Raw genomic sequence first — 16,683 nt, forward strand, 5'->3', positions numbered from 1 at the left:
ATCACCACTGACCCAGATTGCTGTTCACTGAGACAAGAGACTGAAGAATACAATCTGGCACAACCCATCCTTTTCTCACACCCCACATAACAATACTGACACAGTATTAAAACAACCCTTCCCTCCAGGGGGCAGTGCTGATCTATATAGTGTCAATTGATCCAGATTTTTCTGCTTCCTGTCTGTTGTCACCTCTCTCTGCTTTCAGTGAAACTAGCTTCTAATGTCTCCCCTAATGGGCAGGAGAAATTGACCCCAAGCTTGTTCAGACTATAAGTGCTAGAAAAGACAGGTATAATCTGCAGTGACCGAAAGCAGTGGTTACCTGGGTGTGGGGGTGTGGAGAACCAACTGGGATGAGGCACAAGGAAACTTTGGGGGTAAAGGAAGTGTCCTATATCTCAGTTGTGGTGGTGGTTCACAACTGTATCAGTTTTTCAAAACTTGTCAACATGTACAATTAAAATATTCATTTTATTGAATATGAACCAGATATCAGTAATGCTGAATTTAAAACCAACTTCATATAAATTGAAGTCAGTAGGCCCAAGCACAATAGAGCTTCAAAACACAGCTCAACCCCAACATAAAAATAGGGCATGGCCATACAGGAATAGCAGCCTCCTCATGGTTGCAGACATCTGAGAAAGATGAGTCTACCTGCTATGGAAGGCCAGGTGAAAGAAGCAAAGTAGCAAAGGCTAATATGGAGAAGGGCAGACCAAAATATGGACAGTCACAAACACTACGGACACAGGTTTTCTCTCCAAACCTCAAAATACCTAGATCTGAGTGAGGGAAATTTAGAATGAATAAATAAATAGAAGTCCTGCTTTGCAGAGCCAGAAACTGCATTATTAGTCCCAAGGTGGTAACTCATAAAGAGTTTAGAAAAAATGAATTCTTAAAGGACTGAGTGGCAACCACAGAGGGATCCTTGAGAAGCCGGGCCTTACTTCACCTTCCAGAGTGATGCTGGGGAGGAAAGTAGAACTCCGTACTTGGTGGGTGAAGGGGCTAACTCTTGGGTTTCCTGTGAGAAGGAATGATATCTAGCCAGGTGGCAACAAGGACCCAAAGTTCTCGTGGCTGATTGAGTCACAGGAGTGGCCTAGGGGCTCACAGGAGAGGGATATATGAAGCTCCAGAAACAGAGGCCAATGTTTGGTGTGTTCAAGTGTGTGAGGTAGGGGGACTGGCAAAAATGGGAAGAACATCTCTCTCCTCTTCTTCTTTACTTGACCTCTTTCTCTTGACAAGTGGCCTAGCACAGAAAATCTAAGCCAAACTCCTGTTTATAATCTGCTCTGTGTCTGCTGTACAATTCCCTTGCACTCCTTCTGTGGGCTTTCAAAGGCCTGGGTCCCCCCCACCTAGCCCAGCACCAGGCATACAGCAAATGGCAGGAAAAAGAATTTCTTTGGGACAAGAATGTGAGGGGAATGAGGGCTGCATTAGTGGGAGGGTGGGCTAGGGGTAAGGAGGATAGATTGGTCAGGAGGGTCTGTGGTATGAGTGGAGTGGGGGAATAGGAAGGTGAGGTGAGGACAAGTGGAAAGGGAGTAGGAAACAGTGGGTCAGGGGCAGTGTGGGAGTGGAAGCTAGGATTAGAGTGAGAAAGAACAGGGTTAGAGGTCAGTGGGAGCACAGGCCAGGAGTCACAGAGAGAGATGGTTAAAGGTCAACAGGGAAAAGAAGATGAAGGATCAGTATAAGTATGATCAGTGATCACTGGTGGCGAAGGTCAGAGGTCATTGGGAGAGAGCAGTCGGGGTTTGTGTTACCTGCCTACGAGGCGGCTGTCTCTGGGGCATCTCGGAAGAAGCAGGAAACACCTCAACACTTGGAACACCTACAAAATGCTCTCTTGCCTGAGGACAAGGAATTTGTCCCCTCGATCACGCACAGAAAATCTGGATTCTTTTTCAATTCAATTCCCAGTCGCAGGGGTTCTTTGGGGACAGCCGTCGTTGTGGGTCCCCGCGCCCTTGCAGTATAGACTGGACTCCTCCCTGACGCGGTTGCCTAGCAACCAACCGTTAGCCAAGGCGCAGGCGCCTCTGACGCCCCCTCCCGGCTCGAGGGAGAGGCGGGGCTGGGCGCACAGGGAACCTCCGGCTCCACTAAGTCCCGCCCCCTCAGGAATAATACGACCGGCGGCACGCTCCCGCATGTGGGAGGGGCTGGAGCACCCAGGCACTGCCTCCTCATGAATAATGCAGGTTCAGGCGGTGTCCCGGACCCGGAAGTGGAGTTGCCGAGTCACCGCAGTGGCTGAGCTGCTGACAGGAGGCGGCGGCGGAGGAGGAGGCGAGGCAGGACCTGCGGCTCTGCCCGGCCACAGCCGCGGTAGCACTAAGGCAAGCCCACGGGGCCACGCCGGCCTCAGCCAGCCAGCGAACCTCGCTCCCCGCGCCCACCCCTCCATCTGCCCGGACGCTTGCCCGCCCGACTCTTCCCGGGCGGCCTAGTCTGCACCACACACCAGATTCCTGGGGCCGCCGCCCCGCGCGGTCCCGTCGGCGTCCCTGGCCGCGCCCGGCCCCCGGCCCGCTCGCCCGCCGGCACCATGATGGAAGAGATCGACCGGTTCCAGGTGCCCACCGCGCATTCGGAGATGCAGCCGCTGGTGAGGGGGCGGGCGGCGGGCAGGCCAGGACCGGGAGGGGGCGCTGCCCGAGGGGGAGGGAGGAAATCAGGCCTTGGTGACTGCGGAGGGGGCGCCTTGGGATGGGGCTAAGGGAGCCTTGAAATCGTATCTTAGCGGGAGGGGGGAGTTGCTGGACAAGAAAACCGTGGGAGAATACGCGGGTGACAGCAAAGAGGCCTATAAAGGCTCTAGGGCACCGTCAGCAGAGACAGGCCAAGGAAGCTACTGGGAGGGCCGTCGGATGGAACGTGTGGGGCACAATGGTGCACACTGCCAGGGGAGGCCCTTAGCTGGGAAAGAAAGGGAACTGTGGTGGGGCACCGCCTCCGGCAGCCCCAGGGGCCTGGAATGAGAGGTGAGGAGCCGCTTGGCCCTGGAGGCCCGTGATGCCTCCTGTGGGCCAGAATCAATTAGGGTAAAAGGGACTGGGAATAGGCCGGCAGAAGAGGAGGGGGCCTGGCCCTCCATTTCGCTGGTTACGGATGGGAACGCGGGGCCGGGGCCAAGGACCGGTGGAGGCAGGGGGTCGGTGCAGCACCCCTGAATTCCGTTTCTCTCCTGAGGAGAGCGCAGGTAGTCTTAGGCAGGGGGTGCTAGAGCCGGAATCACGGAGGAGAGAGAGCAGCGGGGAGGTGGAGAAACAGGGGCGCGGATGAGAGAGCTCGGGAGCCGACGGGAGAGGGGGCGGGGTCGCGGTCGCGGTGGAGCAGCCTGTGGCCACCCTTTCGGAAGAGCCCCCAGCATCCTCGGCCTACGTGCATTGAGCCTTTGCTGGGCGCCCATCCTGCCGCCTGTCCGCGGTCCCGGAGTCTGGGAGGAATGATGTCATCGTTGCCGGCAAGGAGGGGATGGAAGGGGGAGGGCGAGGCGGGAGACCGAGGCCAGCCCTAGGGGAGACCATGCCCGATGGCCGCCGCTCAAGAGGGTTACCTGACTGGCTCGTACACCCGGCGGTGGGCAGCGGGGCTAGAGGCGCCGCGGAGACCGAGCCAGCAGATACAGGGAGAGGGGGAAGGGAGGGAGTGTCCTGCTCTGTTCACTTTTCTCCCTTCCTCCTTGGAGGAGCTAGAAGGAGACAGGGCAGGCCAGGAACCTGAAGGTGTGGATGCCCTATTCTCTGAGCTTTGCTGGAGCGGAGCAGAGCTTTCCAAAGCTTGGAGATCTGGGGCTCCCTAAGGCTCCTCCTTCTACGTTAGGCAGAGAGGTGAGGAATAGGTTCCACTCTTGGGCCCTTGGCTGAAGATGTGCTTTGTAGCTTCCTGAGCAAGTAACCTACCCCTTACAGCACACCAGACAGACATTGGCAGGGACCTATGACCCACTGTAAACCACACCTTTGGGGGGTGGTAGAGAGAATTATTAGGAGGTAAGTGGCCTTTCCCCCTTTTTATGACTACTTAGTTCTAGAAGCCCAAACAGAGAAGCTTTACAGAAGTGTACAATATTAAAGTGGGGAGAGAGATGCTGATGGACTTTTTCCCTAGCCTGATGCCATCACTGGAATATTTGGGGGCCAGAAAATCCTGATAAGAAATCTGTCCCATGAACTTGAAGAACTTTTAGACTGGCTTAAGAGAACATTGCTTTCTGGAGTACATTTCCAGCCTGGCTTGTCAAACTAGATTGCCCTTCCAGTTCTAAGCATCTAATCAAGAATCAAAAGGAGGGTGGATGAAGGAGGAGGAGGAGGTCCAAGTGAGTCAGGAGAAGAAAGCAGTGAGTTGGTTCTTGCCTCCCATCTGGGGTTCCTAAGAAGGTAGGCAATAGTTGTCCAAGGAAAGGGGGAAGGGGATGGGGTCACAAGGCCTTCTTAGTTTTCCTTGGTGCCTTTGTTATTGCCTGAAGTTCTCAATGATAGTTTGAGTGAATAGTGACCCCAGAAGACTCCTGAGGTGCTTCTGGTCTGTGTGACTCTGGAGTAGAAACGCTTATGCAAGAAGGCAATTATCAGAAAAGACTGCCTTCAGACACTTTTCTTGAGGGCTAAAGGAGCATTTCTCTGCAAGAGGATACTTTGTTGAGGTTAATGAAAGCCTTTTGGCAGTGGCAATATAGTCATCCCTACATTTGGGGGCATAGACATCGCCCTGTAGACTTCTGCCTCTTAAAATCTGTTCTCAGGTTGGATCCCCAGACCCCCTTAAATGCTCCATGTATTATTGAGACCAGCAGACTCTTGGGTGGAGTTTCTGAAAGAGCCTTTGTTTCAGGGCATAAAGAATCAAAATGGTATACCACAGAAGGGAAGGGCAAAGTGACTCTTTAGAGGTATTTGGGTAGACCATAAAAATTAGGGTCCCAAGTTTTTATGGTCTTGAACTCAACTGTGACCTATTTCATTTTTTGCCGTTATTTATTGAGACCTCTAGGAAGTCTCTCCTCTTCTCTGGATTCAGTTTTCTCATTTAGGAAATGAAGACAAACTGTCTCTTTAAAATTTAAACAATAGCTCCTCACTCTGTCTTGCAAGAAACATCACAGGGAGCTGGTAGCACTATTTTAGCTAATTCATTCACCAAATATTTATGTAGTATCTGCTCTGTTCCAGATATTACATGAGGTATTGGGGACACAGTAGTTAGCAACACAGATAGAGCTTGGCAGAAGTTTATTGTTCACACTTACTCCTTCAATGTAAGCCCCTCTGAAGGCAGAGGGGGCTATCTGCTTTAGCCCTAATGGAAACAAGGACTGAGCCATCCTGAGGCAGGCCTGTTACTGGGACGCCATCATTAAATAACCTTCCCTAGCCGGTAGTGGTGGAAAGAATCCAGGAGGCATTCTTTACTTGAAAAGCTCTTCTAGGGAAGAAGATTTTTATTTATTTATTTATTTTTTCTTATTTACTTGAAAGAGAACCTCAAGCTTGAAAAGGAGGCCTGAGGGAGTGGCAGGAGCTGGGAGAGAAGGCACAGCCTGCAGATCTGGGTGTTTCCAAGGTGCTAATTTAAGCATTAGTTCTCAGCTAGTGGGAGGAAGAGGAAGAGATCCTGCCCTGTTGTTGCTGCTGCTGTTGCCACAGCTGCATGGAGCCTCCTGTCTGAGATGGGAGTTTGCCTGAAAGGAGTGGCTTCCCTTCTTTTCGCATCACAATTATTTAATTGGTCTGGCTGCCTGTCAGCCTCTGAACCAGGCCTGGGCCTATCACTGAGAGCTCCCCAGGGTCTCTTTCTGTCTCCTCATGAAAGGTATGAGAACTCCTTTTGTAGACCTAGTCCCCGTGCTCCAATCCTGCTGTGTTCATTTCCTAGACAATTCTGAGTGTTTCTGAGCACTCAGATTTTCCCAAAGATACTGCCAGGGATAGGCATACCCTGTACTCAGTTCTGTGTTCAAGCCTCACATGCACCTCACTGATCTAGGGAAGCTCCCAGTTGTCCAAGTCTCTCTGTTGAGCAGTTGGATTGCATTTGGGCTGTTGTTTGTGTGAGCAGCAGGGATAGGCTCTCTGGCCCTATTTGTCTGTTGGGCTGATTGGTGCAGCCTCATAGTCTATGTCTTCTCTTTGGCTGCAATTAGAGAGGAAGAGATTTGTTGCAAAAAAAAAAAAAAAGAAAGAAAGAAAAAGAAAAGAAAAGAAAACAAACAAACAAACAAACAAAAACCAAATAGTACTTTTAAGAAATTAATTATGTCAGGCAAAAATCTTACCTCCTGCGTTCTCAGAGACCTAAGAGATCAGTAAAGGAAAAAAAAAAAAAAGTGTATGGCACCAGATGGGGTCTCTGTGCGCCTGAAAGAATTACTAGACTGTTCTCCCTGAAACCCATATTATCTGATAACTCATTTGTTTAGTTCATGAGCATATGCTCATTTCCGGGTACTTTAAGGATAGAGACAAGTGAGGTTTCTCTAGTAGGTGACCAGGAGAAGGATGGGCTCAAACAGCTATGGGAAGCTTCTAGATATATGTCAGGAAATAGTGGAAATCCATGGAGGGTGCTCCAGGGAAATAGTGACACCTCCCTTGGGAAAAGATGAGGAATGCTGAAGTTTTGACCCTTTGACCACATGAATTTGGAAAGATGTCTCAGACTCCTACTGCCTCTTGACACTCAAAGATGGGGATGGTCAAGACAGTAATTCAGTGAGTAGGCCATAGCAGCTCCTGAAAGTGGTAGAGAGAACATTGTAAAGAGAGCAGGAAGCCACTGTAAAAAATTGACCCATGTATATTTTGTGGCCTGGGAGCCATATGTTGCCTTCTTGTAGGCTGATGATTTTTCAGTTTAAGGGTAGATTCTCCTAGTGGGTCCATGTGGCTTATGACCCAGTAGTATTTCCCAGGTTCTGGGAAGAGGCACATCCTTCCCTCTTTTCCTGTATTGCAAAGTGAGGTTGGCTCAGATCTTCCACTTTTCCTTTACTCCTCCTCTCTTTAATCAACAAACCTGAAGAACCTACTTTCTGCCGATGTGGTACCAGGCTTAATAACACAGAATCATGCTCGCTTCAGGGATACACAGTCAAGATGGATTGAGATGCTGCAGGCAGTGAGCACTGCACTAAGTAAGAACCAGGTCAGGCAGGGCCAAAGGAAAACAGGAAGCACTCTCATCAAGTGATCAGGGAAGGCTTCATAGAGGAGTCACTGCTGAATGGGTGCTTAGAAGAAGACTAGCTGCTTGGCAGACCAACAAGGTAAGGTGAAGGCAAGCATTCCTGCCAGAAGCATGGAGGAAGAAACAAAAGGGTGCATTTGAATGAATGAAGCATTTAATTAGAGGAATAACATGATCAGCTTTGAGTTTAGGACTATCACTCCAGGAGTAGATGAGAGACGGGAAAGGTGAGATTGGAGGCTGGGAAACTACAATGGAGGTGGTGCAGTACAAATCCAGGCAGGAGTTGATGAAAGCCTACTCTAAGGCAGCAAGAGAGGAGGGACCCATATACAGTTACGGATAAAGTGGAATAAGAGGATATGGTACCTGTTTGGAGGTCATGGATGTGTCAAGGATGAGTCCCAGGTTTTTAGCATGGATATCTAGGAGGAAAGATACACTATCACCACCCCCAGGAAATTGAGGGGTGTCTGTGTACGTCTCGGGCTTCAGGGACTGCTTATATGGGAGAAAGCTGCTGTTTTTCCTTGCTCTGCTTTTGAAACTGCATTCTTGGGGTTATGAGGGACCCTGGAGTCCTGGAAAGCCAAAGACCAGAGTGATGCTGGCCCCAACAGCCTCAAAAAGGATACTGAGAAATGTGCTCACCTGTCAGGGACTACTTTTCCCCTGAAACCTGTTCTGATGAATGTAAGCGAATTGGTGGCAGCAGGGAGCCATGGTGTATTGTTGTTGTTGTTGTTTCCCAGCAGCAGTCTGATGAAGGAAAAATAAAATTCTTTGTTGGGTTAGAGAGTGTTTTATGTTGCAGTTTCTAGCCTGGCCTTTTACCATCATCTTGGTTAAGCTTATAATGGTTTTTTCTCTAATTGGTTGAGCTGGGCTCCTGTACTGACTTCTTTCTTTCTTTCTTTCTTTCTTTCTTTCTTTCTTTCTTTCTTTCTTTCTTTCTTTCTTTCTTTCTTTCTTTCTTTCTTTCTTTTTCTTTTCTTTCTTTTTCTTTTCTTTAAAGATTTGATTCATTTATTTATTTGAGAGAGAAAGGGCATGGAGGGAAGAGCAGAAGAAACAGACTCCGTGCGGAGCCCAACACAAGGCTCAGTTCCAGGACCTTGAGATCACAACCAGAGCCGAAAGCAAGAGCCAGATATTTAACCGACTGAGTCACCCAGGCGCCCCTCACTGATTTCTTTTAGAATAGATGTGTGAGTTAGTGCCTCACCTCCAAGAGTCAGAATGGAAAAGGATACATTCTTGCCTTCTCTGCACTTGGGGTAAAAGCAGTTTCCAGGCTGCTGTCTTCCAGGCAAGGTATGCCAAGGGGGCATGCTTCTGGAGTGAGATCGCTCAGAGGTTATTTGTCATCTTCAAGGCTCCAAGTGTAGTCTCTGTAGGCAGGTGCTTTGATGGGTAGCTGGGTGTCAGGCTGAATCATTTTCAGCCCCCAGCTGCCTGCTGCTTTTGACTGACTATTGCTCAGAGTGAAAAGAAATGGAAAACAGAGGGGTGCCTGGGTGGCTCAATCAGTTAAGTGTCCAACTCTTGATTTCAGCTCAGGTCATGATCTCAGGGTCGGGAGATTGAGCCCTGTGTTGGGCTCTATGTTCAGTGTAGAATCTGCTTGAGATTCTCAATCCCTCTCCCTTTGCCCCCACATGCACGCATACACTCTCTCTCTCTCAAATAAATAAGTAAATATGTAAGGAAGAAAGAAAAAGAAATGGCAATCAGAGCCTTCTTCACTTAAATCTGATTCACCCCAGGGACTCTCTCCCCTCCTTAAAGGGGCAGATAGAGCCTTGTGTCTAGGAAGGATATAGGAGACTCAGCTTCTTAGGCTTAGCTGCTTCATGCCTTCTAGTAGACCCTGGGAGAACTGGTACACGGAGACTTAAAGGGGACAGGAAGAGGAGAATCAGGCTAACAGCAGATACCCAGAGATGCTGGCTGAAGAAAGCAAGAGGCGTGGCTAAACAGGCTCTCAAGTCATTGTTTCCTAAGGAGACTCCAATGGGAATATGGCCATCTGGGCCAGAGAAAGGAAGGAAGGAAGGAGGCAGAGCTGAGACCAGCTTTGGATCTAGCTCTGCTCTGGAGTTCAGAAATTGGCACATGACCCAAAGTCTTCACCGTGGGGAAGCCAAGTGAACTCCTGGGCTCTAGAAAGGGACTGTGGAGTGGGAAAGTCCACTAGAAAGGAGACCCAGAAGGTCTGGCCTGGGGGACTTGGAGACAGGAGCCAGTAGGAGTTCACTCTGGGTCTTACCTTCTTAGGAGCCAGTTCAAGCAGATCTGTACTTGCATTTGTTGTTGTTATTCAGCAATGTCAAATTGAGGATTAGTTGGTTGTGGTTTTTGAGGGTCAATTTTAAGTTTCTGTGATGATGATGATGATGTATGTGTGTGCATAAGATGGAACTAATGGCCACAAAGGGTGTTTGACCATTCTAGCTCAGAGGAGTGGAACTATGACAAAAGGCCACACCCAGGCAGAAATGAGCCCAGCTACTGTGGTACCTGGCCTGGTTTTCCCAGTTTTCATCACCAGACTCTTGACTGTCATAACCAGAGTCTACCCCGTCTATCTATTTAAAACAGTGCCTGAAGGGGTACTTTAACTAAGATTTATTGAATTAACTGCATCTAAATCTTGGAGTGAGAACCATATGCATTTAAATATGTAGTTAACTTAAACATAATTATGTGCAAGTTATAAATGATTTATAGTTCCCCATATTAATTTCCAGTTTTATCCTTATAAAGGAATTGGTGAAGCCATCAGCCAGTCATGGCTTAGGCCAGCATTTCTTTGGTATAATTAGCCTTAGCCTTAGCTGATTATACCAAAGGACTTAGCACTAGCTCTTTGGTATAATTCTTAGAAACATTGATCCTTTGAGATAGTTTATGGAGGAATAAAAATATCTATAGACAAATTCCATTTTAGTATATGTGCTGCCGAAGCGAGCACTATAGACAAATTCCTTTGGGGAAACACTACACACTCTATTTCATCACAATGTTAACTGGTGTTTTAAAGGCACTGAGAAGTCCTGCATTAAGAAACTTCTCTAGCTTTGTTTAACCCAGTGTTTCACAAGCTTGTGTAACTATGGGACCCTTTTTCATGTTACATCCATTAACATCTTACAGAACGAATGTGGCTTATGGAATATTCTTTGGGAAACGCTGTCTTAGAAATAAGCCTCTCAGGGCATCCAGGTGGCTCAATCAGTTAAGTATCTAACTCTTGGTTTCAGCTTAGGTCATGATGTCAGTGTCTATGAGATCAAGCCCCACGTGGGACTCCATGCTCAGTGCCCAGCGTGCTTGAGATTCTTTTTTTTTTTTTTTTAATTTTTATTTATTTATTGGACAGAGAGATCACAAGTAGATTTTTATTTATTTATTTATTTAATAGAGATCACAAGTAGACAGAGAGGAAGGCAGAGAGAGAGGAGGAAGCAGGCTCCCCGCTGAGCAGAGAGCCCGATGCAGGGCTCAATCCCAGCACCCTGGGATCATGACCTGAGCCAAAGGCAGAGGCTTAACCCACTGAGCCACCCAGGCTCTCCCTTCCCCTCTGCTGCTCCCCCCTGCTGTCTCTTTCTCTCTCAAATAAATAAATAAAATCTTTATTAATGGGGCACCTGGGTGGCTCAGTGGGTCTGCCTTCGGCTCAGGTTGTGATCCCAGGGTCCTGGGATAGAGCCCCACATCAGTCTCTCTGCTCAGCAGGGAGCCTGTTTCCTCCTATCTCTCTCTCTGTCTGTCTCTCTGCCTACTTGTGATCTCTGTCTGTCAAATAAATAAAATCTTTAAAAATAAAATAAAATAAATTAGTCTTTCTTCTGATTCAGTCTAGATTTATAGTCTTTCCAGTTCTTTTGAGCCTCTTTTGTAATCCACACCACTTTGCCTATGCTAGTCTGTCATGGAATGCTGTTGCTTTGTGTCAGGGTCCAGTATTGCCATCAATAGGAAGTTCTTAGTGAACTTTGGTCAAAGCAAAAGCAAATACCTAGTGCCTAGTTTTTCTCATGATAATGTTAAAGGGGTTTTACTTCCTTTCATGTCCGTGTACTAAATGTTGGTCTGGTGAAACCAGTATTTTTACCATTAACCTCTTTTGGGAGCTTCATTGAGATATTGAGATATAATTCATATACTGTACACTTTACCCATTTAGTACTTTATGTTTTGAATCTTTGTGTGGCTGCTGCTTGCCTCAGTTCTGTTTCTCCTTTGTAGTTGTGGGCTGTCCTCTGCTCTTTTGTGTTCTGCTATGCAGGGGAGAATATAAAGATTATAGTCATCAGAAAGAAATCTCCCATCAGAAGGAATCCCGTCTCAACTGGGATTCAAGCTGAAAAAAATGATTCCCTGATTGGGTAGGTACAGTAGTACCTACCTCAGCACTTCTCTGTAGTACCATTAAATGTGCCCCCTGGTTGCAGCAGTTCAGGAGGTGTTCCCACATCATCATTTTACACTCCCTACTCCATGGGCTATATAAAGCATGAATGATAGGCAGGTTTCATTCTTTATGCCAATGTCCATTGATCAGTAGTGGCTGCCTGGAGCTTGTGTTAAGGTGGATTCTGAGGCAGAGTCCTGGTTCAGTAAGAAAGAGTGACATGGTTGATTTTCCACATCTGCTATGGTCTTCAGCAGGGGAAACATCATTCCTGCTTGCCATCCTGGCAGCCCTGAGTCATCATAGTTATCCTAAGCAAAGAACTCAGGAAAGGAGGAATCTTGGAGATATTAAGCAGCTCAGCAACTATCTCATGGTGGGGCTGGAGTCTTATGATATGGCTCTTTAAAAAATGAATAGAGAAAATTGATATCTCCTACCCTCGTATTCAGCATGGATTTTTGAAGTATTGACTTCATATAAATTTAATAATCCTTTGGAAATAGGCCAGGCAAGAGGAAGTAACCTTGACTCTGCTGAGCAAGTAAGAGGGGAAAAGAGGCGGATTTAGGAAGAGCCCTCATAAGTACCATATAAGTGGCTGGCCACACTTCAGATGAAACTATAAGCCCTTAACTAAAGGATCAAGGATAAGGAATAGGCTACAAGAGGAGACCCTTAAGCCAGCAGTTACTGGAGAAGAAGGGCCCTGCTATGGACTATATAGCCTTACCATTCTTTTTCTTTCAGGCTAAGCAAGCCCTGCATTTTCCTTCTGCCATTTTCCCAGAAACTGGTTTTCAAATCTCCAGTTATCCTGGCTGCTGTAGTGGATTTTTTTAGTTTTTCATCCCTGGAACCAGACCCTCCATGCAATCTGACCAGCGCAGATTATTGTGGGGCAGCCACTATCCATAATATTGGTACAGTTCTTCTATTATCATCAGTTGAGTTTTCATAATCATATTTAATAGGTGTGCCTATTGTTATATTGAACTCAAGATACATCTGAAATAGGGCATACCTTTGCCTTAGCAGTGTAGAATCAAGGCAAGAACCTGGAATCACATCTTGGGCTAGGCTGGTTCCTAATACAGGTGAGGGTCCACTGGTGCTAGTGACATCATAGTTTCATATTCATTAGAAACTATTCCACATGTATGTAATTGATTCTTACTCTCAGAGAGGTAGCTGGCTGAATTCAGCAATATGGGATTTGAATCTCAGTGATTGGGTAGGCTAGGGTAGACCTTCAGAGAGCTAGTACTTACGTGGACAGAAAACTTCATGTCAGTCTACTATGTGACATAGCCATGAACAGAGCTAATGTGCTGTTGAGCTGCATTCAGGCTCTAGGACTTCAGGTCATTGGAGGTGACAGGTCAGTGCTATCTGAAGTTCTTATGCTGATGCTGTTATTCAAGAGGGAAGTGACTGAAATGAAGAAAGGACTCAAAACCTCACCATGTGAGCACAGTTGGTAGAACTGAGGCTGTTCAGCCTGGGGCCAAACATAGTTGCAGGGAAAGCACTTTCAGGTTTTCAAAGTCTAAAGGACTGGAGTTAAGAAAGGAAAAATAGTTAGACTTAATATTACCTGTGGATTCACAGGGAGGAACCCGGGCCTTTGGGTTGGGAGTGTGAACATGCTTCTATCTCTGGGCTTCATTGCCTTCGTTCCCTGTGGTAGCAGTTCTTAAACTGGGCCAGAGGCCAGGGCACTGGAAGACATGTTCCTCTCTGCAAAATGCCACAGTAAAGTGGGAGATAAGAACAACACTTTAGCAACAAGCATGGCTCTATCATGTGTGTGTAATATAAACATGCCCCAAAAATCCACTATAGAATGAGCAGCAACTCTCCTACTTTTCCATTAATATGTGTTTGCTAATGTTTCCTATCTTTCAAGCCCATCACAAAAACACCACCTTCTTCATGCGTCCTTTTCTTTCCTTCAGTTAGGTATGAACTCCCCATTCTACCTGTCTTGTGGTCCGAATACATTCTCTTTAGATTGTGAAGTTTATGGGTGCAATTATCCTTATTGTAAATTCCTTTATAAGGTAGATGAAATGATGTACCAACTGTACCAATATTATGGATAGTGGCTGCCCCACAATAATCTGCGCTGAAATAGATTGGGAGAGTCATATTTGCCCATTTTACAGATATGCAAGCAGAATCCCAGAAAGATAAATAGGATTGGCCATAACCTGGCTGGAGGTTGATGTGGCCTAGACTAGAACCCAGGTATCCTGACTCCCAGGCCCACGATATTTCCTTACAATTTGGGACCTAATTAAGTTCTTTTGCATCAACTTAAACTTCTCCACTGGCTTTTGAAGCATCTACACTGGGCTTTGCCCCTCCCAAGTAGCCATATTTTTTACCATTCATGCCAACTTTCTGGTAGGTCTTTCTTTCTAGTAGGTCAAGCCAGGCCTCTCACCTCCACTTGTCTGTTGGTATCTTGAGGCCTTCTCTCCTCCTTTTGTTTTTTTTTTAAAGTTTATTTATTCAAGTAATCTCTGTACCCAATATGGGGCTCAAACTCATGATCCTGAGATCAAGGATCACATGTTCTTTTCACTGAGCCAACCAGGCACCCCAAGACCTCCTCTCCCCTTAAGAATTCTCTCTGCCCTCCTCTTCTGCCTATCCCACTCCTATCTGTCTTTCAGAAGACTATATAAACTCCCTTTCTCCAAGAAGCCTTCCCCGACTATTCTAGGAAAGCTCTCAACCATCCCCAAAGCCTCTATAACCTCTAGCATGTAATTTTATAGACATGATATCCTAATTTGAGGGATCCACTTTGATGTGCTATGTTGTGCATCTCATCACCCCAACACCCATTTTAACTCCTTGGCAGATCGTTCTGCCACCAAAAGTTAGAGTCTGGCAAAGAAGAGACTTGCTGTCATGAAACAGAACTACAGAAGAGTGCAGCTGGTTTCTTTAAAGATGAATAAAAAAGGAGAGGATGTTGGGAGGTGATTCTATGGATGGCACCAGTAGAGACCCAGAGGAGAATGAGTAGGTGGGAGTTGGTGAGTGGAATAGAAGGTACATGTGGGGAATTGTGGGAGATCCAAGGGAATACATGGATGGAGGCACTCATTCATTTTTCAAAAAATACCATTGTGGGGCGCCTGGCTGGCTCAGTCAGTAAAGCACGTGATTCTTGATCTCAGGCTTGCAAGTTCAAGCGCCACACTGGGTATAGAGATTATTTAAAAATAAAATCTTTAAAAAGTACACCATTGGGCATCTGCTATATCCAAGACACTGTACCAGACCAGGGAATACTATGACAAATAAAGCAAACATGATCCCTGCCTTTATGACTGGCAGTCCAGTGGGAGAGACAGATACGAAACAAATGAAGTGTATATACAAAATCACAATTACAATCTATGACAAGTGATGGAGAAGACAAGAACAAGGTAGCATGGGAGAGGATAATAACTCCTTACACATTAGATTGGGGAGGTCAGGTACGGTGGCAATGACAAAGTAACGTTTAAGGCAGTAGATCAGAGCGTGTAACTCTTGGTCTCAGGTTGTGAGTTCGAGCCCCATATTGGATGTTAAGATTACTTAAAAAGAAAATCTTTAGGGGCACCTGGGTGGCTTATTTGGCTGACCTGACCTTTGGCTCAGGTCATGATCCCGGGGTCCTGGGATTGAGTCCTGCATTGGGCTCCCTGCTCAGTGGGGAGCCTGCTTCTCCCTCTGCCATTCGCTCACCAACTCCCACTTGTGCTCTCTGGCTCCATCTCTCTGTTAAATAAATTAAAATTTTTTAAATCTTTAAAAAAAAAATCTTAAAAAAAAATGTTTGAGCTCAGATCACAGAATGAGAAGGACCTTGAATGTCCTGACACAGAGTGAATTGCTACATGTTCCCCCTTGGAGGGAAGGGGCTCCCAGATTTGGTAGTCTGAATCCCTTACAAATTGACCTTTCTGCCTCCCCTCCCTTTGCAGCATTAGGTAAGTTTTCAGGAGTGAAGGACGTAGGAGAACATAGGAGGGCTCGTCTAGCTTCTCTCCTGTAGGTAGCATAACTGATGACTGTGCTATCAGCTTTGTTGTGAGGCTGCAAAAGCTATTAATAGAGTTGTGACGTGTACTATTTAGTGAGCAATTTGACTCTCCTGATGAATAGCTCCTACCTGAGTCTTCCAACATTGTATGGCTTGCACACATCTCCTGGAGATGGAAAAAAATACCTGGAGCTCTTGGAAGGAGGAGAGTGCCAGTCTGGACGGCTTGTTCTTTGTGTAGCAGGCATGGGATTCACATTCTCCTTACCAGAAAAGCCAAACGCTATAACCTATTCTGTCCAGGGGCAGGCGTGCCTCTAGTGAGAAGGTCAGTAACCACATTGGCACGTAGATTGCAACAGCTAGTGAGAAGAGCCTCTATTGGACCTCTTGCAAATCCCAAAGGTGTTTCCTAAGGATTTCAGCTTCCACAAAGTCCTTTCTGCCCTCAGCTGTCCTGCTGCTTCCAGCCCTGGGTCAGAGGATACCATAAACTCAGAGAAAGGCCAAGTGGGGACAATGATGTGGGGAGGTAGTGGTGGTAGTTAGTGGTTTGGGGAAGAGGAGGGAGAATTATGTGGAGTCAGGAAAGGAGACTAAGTGGGGAGGTGATAGTCAAGGTAGTGAACAGTGGCACCAAAGGGAACGAGTCAGGAACCATCTATCAGCCTCCCTATAAATTTCCTGGTGGAACCTCATGTTTCAGATTCTTTATTTGCTAAGGGACTGAACTACAGCAGGGAGACCGTCTCAGGGAACTTCCATGAAAGGAATTGGCTTGAGTATCCTTGAGGGGCTGTGGAGATCAGAGTGAGCTAGTGAGGGGCACTGGCCTCAGGGCAGGAGTCGTGCACAACAGTGGTAGGAAGTTGGCTGGGCACATTCTAGCTCTACCACTTTTGTTGTCTAGCTTTACTACTTTTAGCCAAGCTCCTAAACTCTTTAAGGCTATTTATAAAATAAATAAGATCACGTACATGATGAATGAACTGCGAATTACTGT

At 46.8% G+C, this 16,683-nt stretch overlaps 2 protein-coding genes and 1 long non-coding RNA gene across 11 annotated transcripts in view; 1 reads left to right on the forward strand and 2 right to left on the reverse strand.

Annotated features, from left to right (window-relative positions):
- DNAI1 (dynein axonemal intermediate chain 1) overlaps positions 1-2,037 on the reverse strand; it is a 58,162-nt gene extending 56,125 nt beyond the window's left edge. For 2 of the 3 annotated variants that reach the window (XM_032308374.1, XM_032308373.1), the window contains exon 1: positions 1,785-2,036. In XM_032308374.1, the coding sequence (XP_032164265.1) occupies positions 1,785-1,814 (30 nt within the window). In that variant the 5' untranslated portion in view covers positions 1,815-2,036. Of the gene's footprint in view, positions 1-1,784 lie in introns of all 3 variants that reach the window. The other variant, XM_032308375.1, reaches the window with a different exon arrangement.
- A 43-nt stretch (positions 2,038-2,080) lies between these two features.
- FAM219A (family with sequence similarity 219 member A) overlaps positions 2,081-16,683 on the forward strand; it is a 56,433-nt gene continuing 41,830 nt past the window's right edge. For 2 of the 6 annotated variants that reach the window (XM_032308380.1, XM_032308384.1), the window contains exon 1: positions 2,083-2,596. In XM_032308380.1, the coding sequence (XP_032164271.1) occupies positions 2,570-2,596 (27 nt within the window). In that variant the 5' untranslated portion in view covers positions 2,083-2,569. Of the gene's footprint in view, positions 2,630-16,683 lie in introns of all 6 variants that reach the window. The other 4 variants (XM_032308383.1, XM_032308379.1, XM_032308381.1 and 1 more) reach the window with 4 other exon arrangements.
- On the reverse strand, positions 11,083-13,491 carry LOC116570815. Of its 2 annotated transcripts, none has more exons than XR_004277574.1 (3): positions 13,230-13,491; positions 11,627-11,829; positions 11,083-11,495 (listed from the first exon to the last, which is right to left on the reverse strand). It is a non-coding gene; the product is annotated as an uncharacterized LOC116570815 (long non-coding RNA). The 2 variants fall into 2 exon arrangements; XR_004277575.1 differs by having other exon boundaries at positions 11,083-11,498.

Source organism: Mustela erminea, chromosome 12 (genome assembly GCF_009829155.1).
Source record: "Mustela erminea isolate mMusErm1 chromosome 12, mMusErm1.Pri, whole genome shotgun sequence".
NCBI lineage: Eukaryota > Metazoa > Chordata > Mammalia > Carnivora > Mustelidae > Mustela > Mustela erminea.